The sequence below is a fragment of the Bombina bombina genome, chromosome 3, assembly GCF_027579735.1.
Source record: "Bombina bombina isolate aBomBom1 chromosome 3, aBomBom1.pri, whole genome shotgun sequence".
Classification (NCBI taxonomy): domain Eukaryota; kingdom Metazoa; phylum Chordata; class Amphibia; order Anura; family Bombinatoridae; genus Bombina; species Bombina bombina.
The window spans coordinates 1,103,099,345-1,103,113,772 of record NC_069501.1 but is presented as its reverse complement, the minus strand read 5'-3'; the positions used below and the strand labels follow the sequence as shown (position 1 = coordinate 1,103,113,772).

At 36.2% G+C, this 14,428-nt stretch overlaps 1 protein-coding gene across 1 annotated transcript in view; it reads right to left on the bottom strand.

The window, feature by feature from the left end:
* Window positions 1-1,045: 1,045 nt before the first annotated feature.
* Window positions 1,046-14,428, bottom strand: part of LOC128654493 (probable tRNA methyltransferase 9B) — a 67,820-nt gene continuing 54,437 nt past the window's right edge. Inside the window, exon 3 of the mRNA XM_053708447.1 lies at window positions 1,046-2,223. Coding sequence (XP_053564422.1) covers window positions 1,190-2,223 — 1,034 coding nt within the window. The 3' untranslated portion in view covers window positions 1,046-1,189. The remainder of the gene's footprint in view (window positions 2,224-14,428) is intronic.

Here is a 14,428-nt window from a genome sequence, read left to right as displayed (position 1 = left end):
TTGTTTGTTTTTTGCCAGATTTAGCACTTGCATTTTTTTCCCCATTCCTGAAACTGCTATATGTGGAAATAAGATATTTCTGTTTAATGTTATTTTTCTTTTTTTTACATTTGAGATGTCTCAATCTGATCCCGTCTCAGAAGCTGCTGTAGGAATCATACTGGCAGGGAAAAAGGCATCTTGTGTCTTCATATCCCCAAAAATTATAACATAGAAATCCTGCACCACTTATAAAAGGAAGAATAATCCAATATTGTAGTGGGCTCTAAAACTTTTTAGATATAGATGACTTGGATACAGATTTGAAAATCTGTCAGCAGTCAATGGTTTAATATGTAAACAACATGTTCAAATGTACAGAATTATGCAGATAAACAAGCCAAGAAACTATATATAAACAGAACTTCTCACATGCCTTGCTTGGTTTAAAGTTTCTAAACCTTGTCACTAAGGAATATGGAATTTTATTTATTTTGGTATAATTATGTGCTTATATCTTTATTACTTAAAGTGATGGTAAATCCTAGCGTTTGTGAAATGCTAGGATTTACTATTGGAACAAATAAAGGATCTTCTGCTCAGGCAGCCCACAGTAGAATGCTATTTTGCTAAGAGGTAAAATTTCCACCTCTTAGCAAATAGCCATGCGGGCCAGCTGGCGCCAAGCAGCAAAATAGCGGTCTGCCGTGGGCTGCCTGAGCAGCTTAGTGGGGTGAATGCTTCAAACAAATAATGGAACTTTCAGCATGAAGTATTTTATACTTCATGACTGAAAGTCCCCTTTTATTTTTCCAATGGCAAATCCTAGCGTTTCATTTATTAGTTAGTCATAAAAAGAAAACACATTATGATAAGAACATGAGTACACTGTACTCTTATATTAGAAATTGCTAACTGTAAAAACGTGCTATATGGGAAACAGGGGAGACTGGAGCAATTGACACCAATATATTGGAAAGTTTGCTTGGCAGATATATAGAAATAAAAAATCTCAAATAGCATAGCACAGCATACAGAAAATGTTTTAAAAGTTAAACATTATAAATCTTTTCTCAATCAAATTTTATTAAATATCCACAAGTCTTTAAAATGATAAAAAAATCTAAATAACTTAATTAGAAAAGCAAGAGTTAAACTTAAATACATTTTTAAAAAAAATTAAGATATTATAAAAACAATATACAAGCTCTCAACTATAGGTTAGATCATACAAATTAGATTTTTTTTCAGCTATAACACACCAATTAGAATGGTCAAAGTAGGTCTCCACAACTTGCAGTTCTGGAATATATTGTTCTATGAGTTCATTTAATTCCCCCTTTTTAAAAATATGATAGTAGCGCAGGCATGTTCCATTTACACTTTGTGTGAGATGATGTTGCACTCCAGATGTACTGGAATGGTTGGAATTCTCGGATGTATCAGTTTCAGCTTCATGAAGATCTCTGTGTTTAATTGGAAGATACATTTCATTAGCTTTACCATTACAATCCGGCAAGGCACATTTTTTGAAGTCTGTTATTATTTTTGAACAATAAGGCACTTTGTCTGGGTAGGTGCTAAATGATGGCAGTATTGTTTTATCATTCATATTAAATGTATCACTTTCAATACTTTTCATGTACTTTGAAAAAAATCCACCGACGAGTCTTAAAAACACATTAGGACTGGGCTTTTCATAAAGGCTATGACATGAAGATCTGTTACTCTGAGTACAGTAACCACAACATTTTGTAAGAAGCCTTTCACACTTTTGACCAGTGCTTCCATATTTACTATTGTCATTGAGTCCTGAATCCAGAGAATGGGACAAAAATTTTGTTTGAAAAAGTTTCTCAAATGAATATTCACATGCTTCTTTTTCTTCAAGAGATGAACCTTTTGTCCTTTGATTTTTTAGGGTGCTTGTTACATTGTTTAATTGTCTGTTTGAAGGAAAATTGCTACAGATTGAAGTTACAGATTGTGTAAGCTTCTTTGAAGAAGCTCTAGCTGATTTAGACTCCAGATAAAAGGGAATAAATGCATCTTTCTTCTTTGAAGAGACTCTAGCTGATGTAGACTCCAGATAAAAGGGAATAAACACATCTTGCTTTTCAAATTTTCTTGTTTCTTGCTCCATTGCCCATACGTAAATCATAAGCTGTCCACCAACTTTTAAAATCCTTGACATCTCTTTAATAGCTCGAATGCGACGTTCCTTAGTTGAGAAATGATGGATTACTGGGGAAAAAATAAATGGTTAAAAAAGCTTAGATGTTCTAGGGAATGCTATTAATTTTAGACTTAAAGGGACAGTCAAGTCAAACTTAAAATTTCATCATTCAGATAGGGCATGCAATTTTAAACAACTTTTCAATTTACTTTTATCATCAAATTTGCTTTGTTCTCTTCGTATTCTTTTGAAAAGCTAACCCTAGATAGGCTGAAACTAATTTCTAAGCCGTTGAAGGACGCCTCTCATCTCAGTGCATTTTGACAGCTGTTCACAGTTAGACACTGCTAGTTCATGTGTGTCATATAGATAATGTATTCACTCCTGTAGAGTTATTTATGAGTCAGCACTGATTGGCTAAAAGTCTGTCAAAAGAAGTGAGATAAGGGGGCAGTCTGCAGAGGCTTAGATACAAGGTAATCACAGAGGTAAAAAGGTGTATTAATATAACTGTGTTGGTTATGCAATATTGAGGAATGGGTAATAAAGGGATTATCTATCTTTTTAAGCAAAACACATTTTCAAGTAGACTGTCCCTTCAAATCGTATATTTTGTGGTTAAAAAGTCACTAACAGATCTAAGAACAATGTAAATGCTACATTAAACTGCTAACATGCTCTTAATGTAAGGCAGAACATTAGAACTGAAAACTCATCCCCTATAATCACCCACAAGTCAAGGCAGGATTTTATAACTCTAAGATCTGTAGGTGGTACAGCCAATCAGACACTCTAGCATCTGTCCCATTGACAAGAATATAATGTACTCCCATAGTGCATCAAGGCCTGTTTCTTTCATGTAATTGGCAAGAGTCCATGAGCTAGTGACATATGCGATATACAATCCTACCAGGAGGGGCAAAGTTTCCCAAACCTCAAAATGCCTATAAATACACCCCTCACCACACCCACAATTCACTTTTACAAACTTTGCCTTCTATGAAGGTTGTGAAGTAAGTTTGTGCTTGATTTTTATGATTTCTTCTATGATAAGCGCTTCTAAGCATTCTGAAGCCCAATTCCTCTCAGAGTACAGTGTTTGTCAGAGAGATGTGAAGAGAGTATCGCCTGTTGAATTTTATGGTTTTCCTCGCGGGAAATCTTTTCAAGGGTTCTCTGTTATCAGGCGTAGGGATTCATCTCCTACCTCCCTTTTCAGATCAATGTTATACTCTTATATACCATTACCTCTGCTGATAGCTTTCAGTACTGGTTTAGCTATCTGCTTTATGTGGATGGGTGTCTTTTGGTAAGTATGTATCATTATTTTAAGACACTCTCAGCTATGGTTTGGTGCTTTATGTATTAATGTTAAGTTTTAAATATATGTATTTTACTTATATTTGCCATGAGTGAGGTCTATGTGTATTTCCCTTTGCAGTCCAGCAGTTTCATCATGGGAATCATATTTAGGAAGTTTTGTCTTACCTGGGTATAGTCTTTTTTCAATTTGACTTGTTTCTTCTTGGAAAACTTGTGGGCAAATTAGGCTCACAAGGGCGCAAAATGCTGTTATTTATTGCGTCATTCTTGGCGCGAGAAATTTAATTTTATTTTACCTCACTTCCTATATGCTCCTTGCCTTCTTTATGCTCAGAGGGCTATGCTATTTGTTTGTTTGTTTTTTGCCAAATTTAGTACTTGCATTTTTTTCCCATTCCTGAAACTACTATATGTGGAAATAAGATATTTCTGTTTAATGTTATTTTTCTTTTTTTACATTTTACAAGATTTCTCAATCTGATCCTGTCTCAGAAGCTGCTGTAGGAACCATGCTGCCTGAACACAGTTCTACCAAAGCTAAGTGTATCTGTTGTAAGCTAGTAGAGATTATATCTCCAGCTGTAGTATGTAACAGTTGTCATGATAAGCTTTTGAATGCAGAGAAGGTTTCTATTAATGCTAGTACAGTATCTGTTGTTCCTTCAACATCTAAAGTACATGATATCACTGTTGATATGAAAAATTATATTGCTGATGTGATACAGAAGGCTATGGCTGCTAATACCACCTTCAAATAAACGTAAAAGGTCTTTTAAAACTTCTCATAATACTGATGAAATTTGTAATGACCGACAACATATTGATATATCCTCCTCTGATGAGGATCTCTCTGGTTCAGAGGATCCTACTTCAGACATTGACACTGATAAATCATCTTATCTTTTTAAGATTGAGTATATTCGTTCTTTGTTAAAAGAAGTGTTAATAACTTTGGATATTGAGGAGTCTGGTCCTCTTGATAATAAATCCAGTAAACGTTTATATTCTGTCTATAAACCTCTTGTGTCTACTCCTAAGATTTTTCCTGTTCCTGATGCGATTGCTAAGGAATGGTCAAATTCAATTATTTCCACTATTACTGGGGGGAAGGGTGTTTTTTGCCTCAGGATAAAAAGTCTAAAGTCAAATCTAGAGCTTCTAATCGGTTTCGTTCCTTTCGACAGAATAGAGAACAGAAAACCACTCCTTCCTCTGGCTCCAATTGGAAGCCTTCCTCGAGTTGGAATAAATCCAAGCCTTACAAGAAATCAAAGCCAGTCCCCAAGACTGCATGAAGGTGCAGCCCTCAATCCAGTTTTTCTGGTGGGGGGCAGATTAAAATTATTTCAAGAAGTTTGGGCAGGTTCCATTTAGAATCATTGGATTCAGAATATTGTCTCCCAGGGATATCAAATAGGTTTCAGAATAAGACCTCCTGTGAGAAGATTTTTTTCTCTCTCACGTTCCAACAAATCCTGTGAAAGCTCAGGCTTTTCTGAAATGTGTTTCAAATCTAGAACTTCTCAGGAGTGATTGTACCAGTTCTGGAACAGGGTCTGGGTTTTTATTCAAATCTATTCATTGTCCCGAAGAAGGAAAATTCTATCAGTTCTGGACCTGAAGTTTTTGAATCATTTTGTAAGAGTCCCAACTTTCTCTCTCACGCATCCCAGTGAATCCAGTAAAAGCCCAGGCTTTCTTGAAGTGTGTTTCAGATCTGGAGGTTTCATGGGTAATCATGCCGGTTCCTTTTCAGGAACAAGGTCTGGGGTTTTATTCAAATCTATTCATTGTCCCAAAGAAAGAAAATTCATTCAGACCAGTTCTGGATCTGAAAATTTTGAATCGTTATGTAAGAGTACCAACTTTCAAGATGGTGACTATAAGGACTATTCTGCCTTTTGTTCAGCTAGGTCATTACATGTCCTCAATAGACATACAGGATGCGTATCTTTATATTCCGATTCATCCAGACCACTATCGGTTTCTGAGATTCTCTTTTCTAGACAAGAATTATCAGTTTGTTGCTCTTCCATTTGGCCTAGCAACAGCTCCAAGAGTATTTTCGAAGTGCCCTTCTATCTGTAGTCAGAGAGCAGGGTATTGCGGTGTTTCCTTATTTGGATGATATCTTGGTAGTGGCTCAATCTTTTCATTTAGCAGAATCTCACACGAATAAACTTGTGTTGTTTCTTCAAAGACATGGTTGGAGGATCAATTCCTCAGACAAGGGTCACCTTTTTAGGTTTCCAGATAGATTCAGTGTCTATGACTTTGTCTTTAACAGACAAGATACGAATGAAATTGGTTTCTGCCTGTCGAAACCTTCAGTCTCGATCATTCCCTTCAGTGGCTATGTGCATGGAAGTTTTAGGTCTCATGACTGCAGCATCGGAGGCGATCCCCTTTGCTCGTGCGATGAAAGAAGTATCTCAGATTCTTTCTTGTGCAGAATTCAACTCCTGTCTAATTTCTGCGATACATATTCCAGGTGTAAACAATTGGGAAGCGGATTATCTCAGTCGTCAGTCTTTACATCCAGGGGAGTGGTCTCTCCATCCAGATGTATTTTGTCAGATTATACAGATGTGGGGTCTCCCCAAAATAGATCTGATGGCTTCCCATCTAAACAAGAAGCTTCCCAGGTACCTTTCCAGGTCCAGGGATTCTCAGGCGGAGATGGTGGATGGGTTAGCAGTTCCTTGGTTTTACCAACCTGCTTATATTTTTCCACCTCTATTTCTCCTTCCAAGGGTGATCTCCAAGATCATATTGGAACAATCGCATGTGTTTCTGATAGCACCAGCATCGCCTCACAGGTTTTGGTATGCGGACCTTGTCCGGATGTCCAGTTGCTAACCTTGGCCACTTCCTTTAAGGCCAGACCTTCTGTCTCAAGGGCCGTTTTTCTATCAGGATCTCAAATCGCTAAATTTGAAGGTATGGAAATTGAACACTTAGTGCTTAGTCATAGAGGTTTCTCTGACTCGGTGATTAATACTATGCTAAAGGCTCTTAAGTCTGTTTCAAGAAAGATTTATTATCTGGTTTGGAAAACCTATATGTTTTTCTCATAAATTCTCTTGGCATTCTTTTAGAATTCCTATAATTTTACAGTTTCTTCAGGATGGTTTGGATAAAGTTTTGTCTGCAAGTACTTTGAAGGGACAAATCTCTGCTCTTACTGTTTTATTTCACAGAAAAAATGCTAATCTTCCTGATATTCACCGTTTTGTTCAGGCTTTGGTTCGTATCAAGCCTGTTATTAAATCAATCTCTCCTCCTTGGGGTCTTAATTTGGTTTTGAAGGCTTTGTAGGTTCCTCCTTTTGAGCCTTTGCATTCTTTGGATATTAAACTACTTTCTTGGAAAGTGTTGTTCCTTTTTGCTATCTCTTCAGCTAGAAGAGTTTCTGAATTGTCTGTTCTGTCTTGTGAGTCTCCTTTTCTGATTTTTCATCAGAATAAGGCTGTTTTGTGGACTTCGTTTAAATTTCTTCCTAAGGTTGTGAATTCTAACAACATTAGTAGGGAAATTGTTTTTCCTTCCTTGTGTCCTAATCTCAAGAATACTCTTGAAAGATCTCTACATTCTTTGGATGTTGTAAGAGCTTTGAAATATTATGTCAAAGCTACTAAAGATTTCAGGAAGACTTCTAGTCTATTTGTTGTTTTTTCTGGTCCTAGGAAAGGTCAGAAAGCCTCTGCCATTTCTTTGGCATCTTGGTTAATGCTTTTGATTCACAAGGCTTATGTAGAAGTGGGACAGTCTCCGCCTCAGAGAATTACAACTCATTCTACTAGATCAGTCGCCACTTCTTGGGCTTTTAAGAATGAAGCTTCAGTTGATCAGATTTGCAAAGCAGCAACTTGGTCTTCTTTGCATACATTTACTAAATAATACCATTTTGATGTATTTGTTTCTTCTGAAGCAGTCTTTGGTAGAAAAGTTTTTCAGGCAGCTGTTTCAGTTTGATTCTTCTGCTTATGATTTAAGTTTTTTTCTTGAAATTTATGTGAATTTTTTGAAAAAAATACTTATTTTTTTGTGGATTTAATTTTTCAAGCGGAAATAGCTGTTTTTATTTTATCCCTCCCCTTCTAGTGACTCTTCTGTGGTCTCCCACATCTTGGGAATTACATGAAAGAAAACATAATTTATGTAAGAACTTACCTGATAAATTAATTTCTTTCATATTGGCAAGAGTCAATGAGGCTCACCCTTTTTTATGGTGGTTATGATTTTTGTATAAAAAGCCCAATTCTATTTCCAGTTCCTCTTTTTGTATGCTTTTTTACTCCTTATTTTATCACCCCACTACTTGGCTATTCGTTAAACTGAATTGTGGGTGTGGTGAGGGGTGCATTTATAGGCATTTTGAGGTTTGGGAAACTTTGCCCCTCCTGTTAGGATTGTATATCCCATACGTCACTATCTCATGGACTCTTGCCAATATGAAAAAAATACTTTATCAGGTAAGTTCTTACATAAATTATTTTTTTTTTCACATTTATGGAGCTTGCAGAGCAGGGAGCAAGCTCTGTTGTGAGTCAATAAGAAGGGGTGGCTTTAACGAACCCCAATTTTAGCATAAAAAAAACAAAAGCCTGCAGCTATGGATGGACAAAGAGGTTAAGTTGTTGAGTACCTGTGATAGTTAATACAAATTCTTCAGATAGTGATTGAACATTATGTCCTATGCTTAGAACATGTTAGAGTTGTTATGTAATATTTCCATTATTGCCCCTTTAAAGAAACACAAAAAAAGATCTTACAGAAAACACCTTGAGGTTTGTATAAAAAATGTTTAGTTATTTGTAATGAAACAAAATATTATAATTATTTATTTTCCCCCCTTTTCATGTAATTTAGCTCAGAAATTTAAGTAATTTCAAATTCCTGCATCTTAAACTGCAAACTGCTGACTTGTCAAGGTTAAATCTGCTATATATATGGCTTTATGAGATAGCAACTGCTAAACATTGCACTTTATACTAAAATGATAGATGGGGCTAACCTTTTAGTCTGCCGACTAAAGCCCAGACTGGCTCCTCCAAATAAGACAAAGATTGGGTGGATTTTGGCTATTAAAAATAATTGCAGTAAAAAAACATGTTAATCTGTTTTAAAAATGTTAAGACTTGACTATATAGCAGCAACACAACAGACATTTCTTGTAATTACAAGGTGTTTACTGTGCCTTTAAAATGTTTACAATAAATACATATATATTTTTCAACTCATATTAGTGTTATAGATAATTTACATAAAGTCTATCACAAGCATGGCTCCACTGTATCAAACAGGAGTAAAAGCCTTAGTTTCAACCTATTAAAGCCTTGAGTCATTTCGGTTGTTTTTTAAACTAAAATTTTAAATGTTATATTATATTACTTCCAGTATGCATGTAATGATAAATAAGACATTGTTTTAATTCTTATACAGATTAATCTTTAATTTTTCTACAAATAAAGCTTTAATAAACTTTTGAAAAATTATATTCCAAAATTACATTGGTTCCAAAGGCTTAGTAAATGTGAAACAAAGGGTTAACAAATAAAAAAAAAGTTTTTTTGTGAACAGATCAAATCTGTATATACAGGACATTAAATCAAATCCATTTAGGATTTGTTATGGAACTACACAGGGCTGCCCTCTATCCCCTCTACTATTTGTTCTATTGCTAGACTCTTTTGCTTCTAGAATACATGATGATGGTCCAACAAGAGCATAAACTGGCAATGTATGCTGATGATATGTTTTGAATATTACATCACCCTTTGACACTCTCTCTGCAGTACAGGAGGAATTGATTGGTATCTAAATTTACATTTAACAAACACATCTGAAATACTTCCTATTCACCTTTCTAGGGAAGAGATTGGCTCCTTTCAAACAAGCTGTCCATTTAAAATCTAACATAGATCATTAAAATTCTTAGTTATCCAAATGACGCATGACTTGGACAGTATGCTCAAACTCAACTATGGCAAATTAATGACATAATTTCAACACCATACATCAAATGGCTTCCCAAAAACATATAGTGGTTTGGACACATCAATATAACCAAGATGATGCTTCTACCTGAAGTCTTATACCTCATACATGCCCTCCCTATACGAAATACTACTAAATACTTACATACCATGCAAAAAAAATCATTAACCGATATTTGACACCGTAAAACTCCAAGAATCTCTAAATAGATTATGTACATATAACAGAGCATGGGTGGGTTGTGGGTACCTAATATTATGCTATATACAAGGCATATACCTGGAAAGGGTAATGAAATGGTATCAGAATGACACAGCGTGATTGAGGCTGGAAAAGTTAAACCTAAACAATCAATTGCACATAGGGGTCAGGCCTTCCTTCGTCCTTGGCTTAGATATCACCAGGTCAGACACTGCATAACAACACATAAAGACTACATTTGAGAAGGCCTCTACTAATTTTGGGAAACTATGACAAGCTGAATCCCCAAGCAAGGGCTTGTTATTGGTGGAACTGTCCTAAGGTACAACTCTATTGGGACTCAATTCTCCAACTCATAAATGTAATACTTGGTAGTCATTTAAAGTTGGATCCCAAGGTATTACTTGGGAGATAAGTATGGGTCAAATTATTTTTAATTCCCCTATACAACTGACCTAGATACTGGTGGTGGTATGATGCAGTCAATTGAATGTTTTTATTATTTTAAGTAGATCAACTTGTTTGTTAACTTGAAATAATGTTTTACTGGGAATCACATGTTAACAACAAGACATGCCAAGTTAGGTACCTACAGTACTGGTGACTCAATAATTCCAGATAGATCTTAGTCTGATTCAACAAAACATAATTTGGAGATGGAGGTGAGAACCTGATGCAAAGAATCCGATGTGATAAAACAGGTTAAAATAACAATCTTAGACAAATGTATTTAAGAGTACCATTTTTTATGAAATGTTAACACGTGATATAATATCGTTATTACAAACTATATATATCTGTATAAATATTCGGCGGCTCCAGATGCCTATATAAGATTCATCAAAATGCGATAGTTTTGTTTTTAGCTTTTCTTTTTACTTTCTTTTGTAGTTTGTTCAAGTTTTCAAGATAGACACGTGTGTAACTACCTTATAAGACTTTATGGACAATGTAGACTATAATTGGCAGTGTTTATTCGACGTTCATGTTTTCTGAGTATCTTTTATTGACTGTAATTATATTGGTTAATTTATATTGTTATTTTAAAAAATAAAAAAAGAAGAATACAATAAAAAAAAAAGGTTTTGGGGAACGGTTTAAGAGGTAAGGGGCAGGAGTGTGAAGGGGTCAAGGGTGTTTGTATGGATGAAGCGTGGAAAAAGAAAACGCTGAGTCCCATAGTATGCAAATCCTTGCGCTTCATCAGAGATGTGTTAAAGGGCCAGTAAAGTCAAAATGATTATTTTATGATTCAGAAAGAGAGTGCAATTATAATCAACTTCTATTATATAATTAGCTTCCTTTCCTTGGTATCCTTAGTTGAAAAAGCATACATAGGTAGGCTTAGGAGCAGCAATGGTCTACTGGGAACAACTGGTGATTGGTGGCTGCCTCTTGTCATTGGCTCACCTTGGTTCCACTAGCTCACAGTAGTGCATTGCTGCTCATATCCAAGGGAAATTACACATTTTCTTTATCAACATGAATAAAGTAGCACACACACAATTCTAATGCACCCACAAAAACTTATGAACTTGTAATACCAGCACAAAAGCACGCTGTATTGATTACGCTCCAGCAATCTTAACACTCTATCTTGGCCTTAACAATTGGAGGTCCATTTGTCAAGCTCCGTATGGAGCTTGTGGGCCCGTGTTTCTGGCGAGTCTTCAGACTCGCCAGAAACAGCAGTTATCTCTAAAGACCGCTGCTTCATAACCCTGTCCGCCTGCTCTGATGAGGTGGATAGGAATCGCCACAATTCAACCCGATCGAGTACGATCAGGTTGATTGACACCCCCTGGCCGCTAGTCTGCAGGGGGAGGACAAGAGCTGCTGGTGCAATGCTGAATACGGAGAGCGTATTGCTCTCCGCATTCAACGATGTCTGTTGGGCCTGGTCCGCACTGTCGGATCAGGTCCGACAGACATTTGATAAATAGGCCTCGGAGTATAAAAGAAGCAAGAATTCAAAAGGCTGTTAAGCAAGGGTACAACAGAAAAATCTAGTCTCACTCTCTAAATAATATTGTGTTCTGGTGGACACTTATATAATTGAAACTAAATTCTAGACATTGGTGAGACGTTTAAAACCCAGTTTTAGACAAGCATTAAAAAAAAGCCTGGAATGCAGTAAAAGGTTAAAAATACTTAAACAGCAGACAGCACTGATTTTATTTGTAGTTATATTCATTTCTCTCTGCAGCTATAAATTATTACTTTAAACATTCACTGCCTTAGAGAAATGCTTTTGGCGTTTTTTATCTTTCTTCGCTGAACCAATATTAAATCATTAATCACTTCATCTGCACTAGTAGTTTAAAGTTATTATTTCTGAATTCTGTTTGAAGCTGCTAAAGCAGAGCGCTAATATGGAGTGACAACTTTTACAAATTCTCTGTGTCATGTTTCATGATTTGAAAATATGAACAGCTTATATGTTTTATAAAGTAAATAACTGACAGATCAAGTCTCTTTTAAGCATGAGTGCACTGAATGTGTGGCTGAATGTCTGCATCCATCTTGAAGTGTCATTAGTAATTCTCTTTCATCTTTTGCGTTCTTCACTTAAGGCACTCAAGGCAACCACGAATTACATGGGTATATCAGTAATGCTTTTTAGCACAATTAATGGTAAATGAACGTTCCGTGTCTCTTTAGTTGTTAGGTCATAACAAAAAAAAATGAATTTAAAGCATTAAAAATATAGGGTTGTAAAGTAAATCTGCTTAACAGTTTTGACAATGCCAATGATCATATTCTAGAAAAATGTAGACGGTACCATCACTGTTTGAAATGCATTCTAGTGATTTTAAGCATATAAGCTCCGGATTGGCTGCAATCCACTCCCAATCAATTATAAGCCTTTGCCAGGGGTAGTGCAAAATTCTGGAGAAAATTGCAGATGAGGAAGAGCTTTGTTTTCAAGAATGCAAGTGCCTTTAGCTTTCACAAACATTCATAATGGGTGTGGGTGTTTCAGAACATAATTATCGTCATCACAGTTTTTTGTAGACTGCCTGCACATTCTGCAGCACTAAAACATTGGTGCATTATGCAATATTAAAATTTACAAGAAGAAAACTATAGGTTAGAGGACCCTACCAGTGACTTTTCGGGGCTGATTTATTAAAGTGCGGACATGACACGATGTAGCGTATCATGTCCGCCGCACATCGATAATCGCTGTCCGCATTTATTATTGCACAAGCAGTTCTTGTGAACTGCTTCTGTAATGCCGCCCCCTGCAGATTTGCAGCCAATTGGCCGCTAGCAGGGGGTGTCAATCAGCCTGATCATATAGGATCGGGCGGATTGATGTCCACAGCCTCAGAGCAGGTGGACAAATTATGACCGCTGCTTCATAACTGCTGTTTCTGGCAAGCCTGAAGGCTCGCGCGGAACCAGGGACATCAAGCTCCATTTGGTGCTTGATAATTCGGCCCCTCGATCTGATGTAGGTCACCTTGTAAAAAGATGATAGAAACATAGAATTTGATGGTAGATAAGAACCAAAAGACTCATCAAGTCTACCCATATTACAGGGCGTGTGGACTCATGATCTTTATAATATCCTAACCTTATAATAAAGGAAATAAGTATGCTTTTGATGATTTTCCACAACTTGCTGTCTGCTCCCTCCAGTGGTTTATATAAAAGAGGCTGCTCCTAGGTGGTAACTGGGCTATAGAACAAGCTACTGAGCTGTTACTGGTTCCTAGTAGAGAGCTTCTCTTTCTGTATGCATTTGTATTAAGACCCTGGGGAGGTCTCCCTAAGGATGAGGGGGAAACCAAACGTTGACTCCTTGACCAATGTGCTTAGAGGAATATGGCTGAACCTCACTGACGAGGACCAATGAAGGCTGAAATGATCGTCTGGGGTTGTCCTGTTGTTGCTTGTTCAGATGAGGATTGCCTATATCAAGGGCTGGACTGACTTTACTCGGCGGGATCTCCTCAGTGAAAAGCACAATTGGGCTAAAAGAGGCTGCTCCTAGGTGGTAACTTGCCATATAACAAGCTATTGAGCTGCTCGTTCCTAGTAGAGCGCTTCTCTTTCTGTTTATATAACCTAGTCATAGGGCAAGTAAATATTTGCAAATAATAAATCCCATTCCTCTGCAAAGAACAGATAAATAGTTGCCTGATAAAAAGAAAAGGAAGACCATTTTTAAGACTTACATTTATCAGTTATATCTTATTTGTCATACCAGCTCATTTTTCCAGTTTAGCAAATCCCCTCAGAGTAATTACTATTTGTGTCACCTGTATACTTCAGTAATAAACACTTCAAAAGTTTAGCAAAAAACTAATGATGAATGATGAATATTAAACAAGAAAATATTTTTTTTAAATGCATTCTCACAAGATGGCTTAAGACACAAACATCACTAGACTATTTCAAATCTGAAAACATTATCTTTATATATATTATTTAGCATATTATTGGAAGTTTTTTTTTAAAGAAATTCTTTGAAAGCTGAAAATCTTCTATACTTTTTAAGAACATAATTTTATGTAAGAGTTTAGCTCTCTAAAGCATGAGTCTCTAAATCTGAGTGAAATATCATATCAACCCTCACACATTGTCAAATCTCTAAAAAAAAAAAAGAAAGAAAGGGTCATGAACCTGTAGGTACCAGTGAGTAGGGAGCTGCTTTCTATAGAAAGTAATGAATCTCTCAAGGGACAGCAACTGGGAGTACCTGGCTATAACATTTTTTTCAGTGTACTTTACAGTGCATTA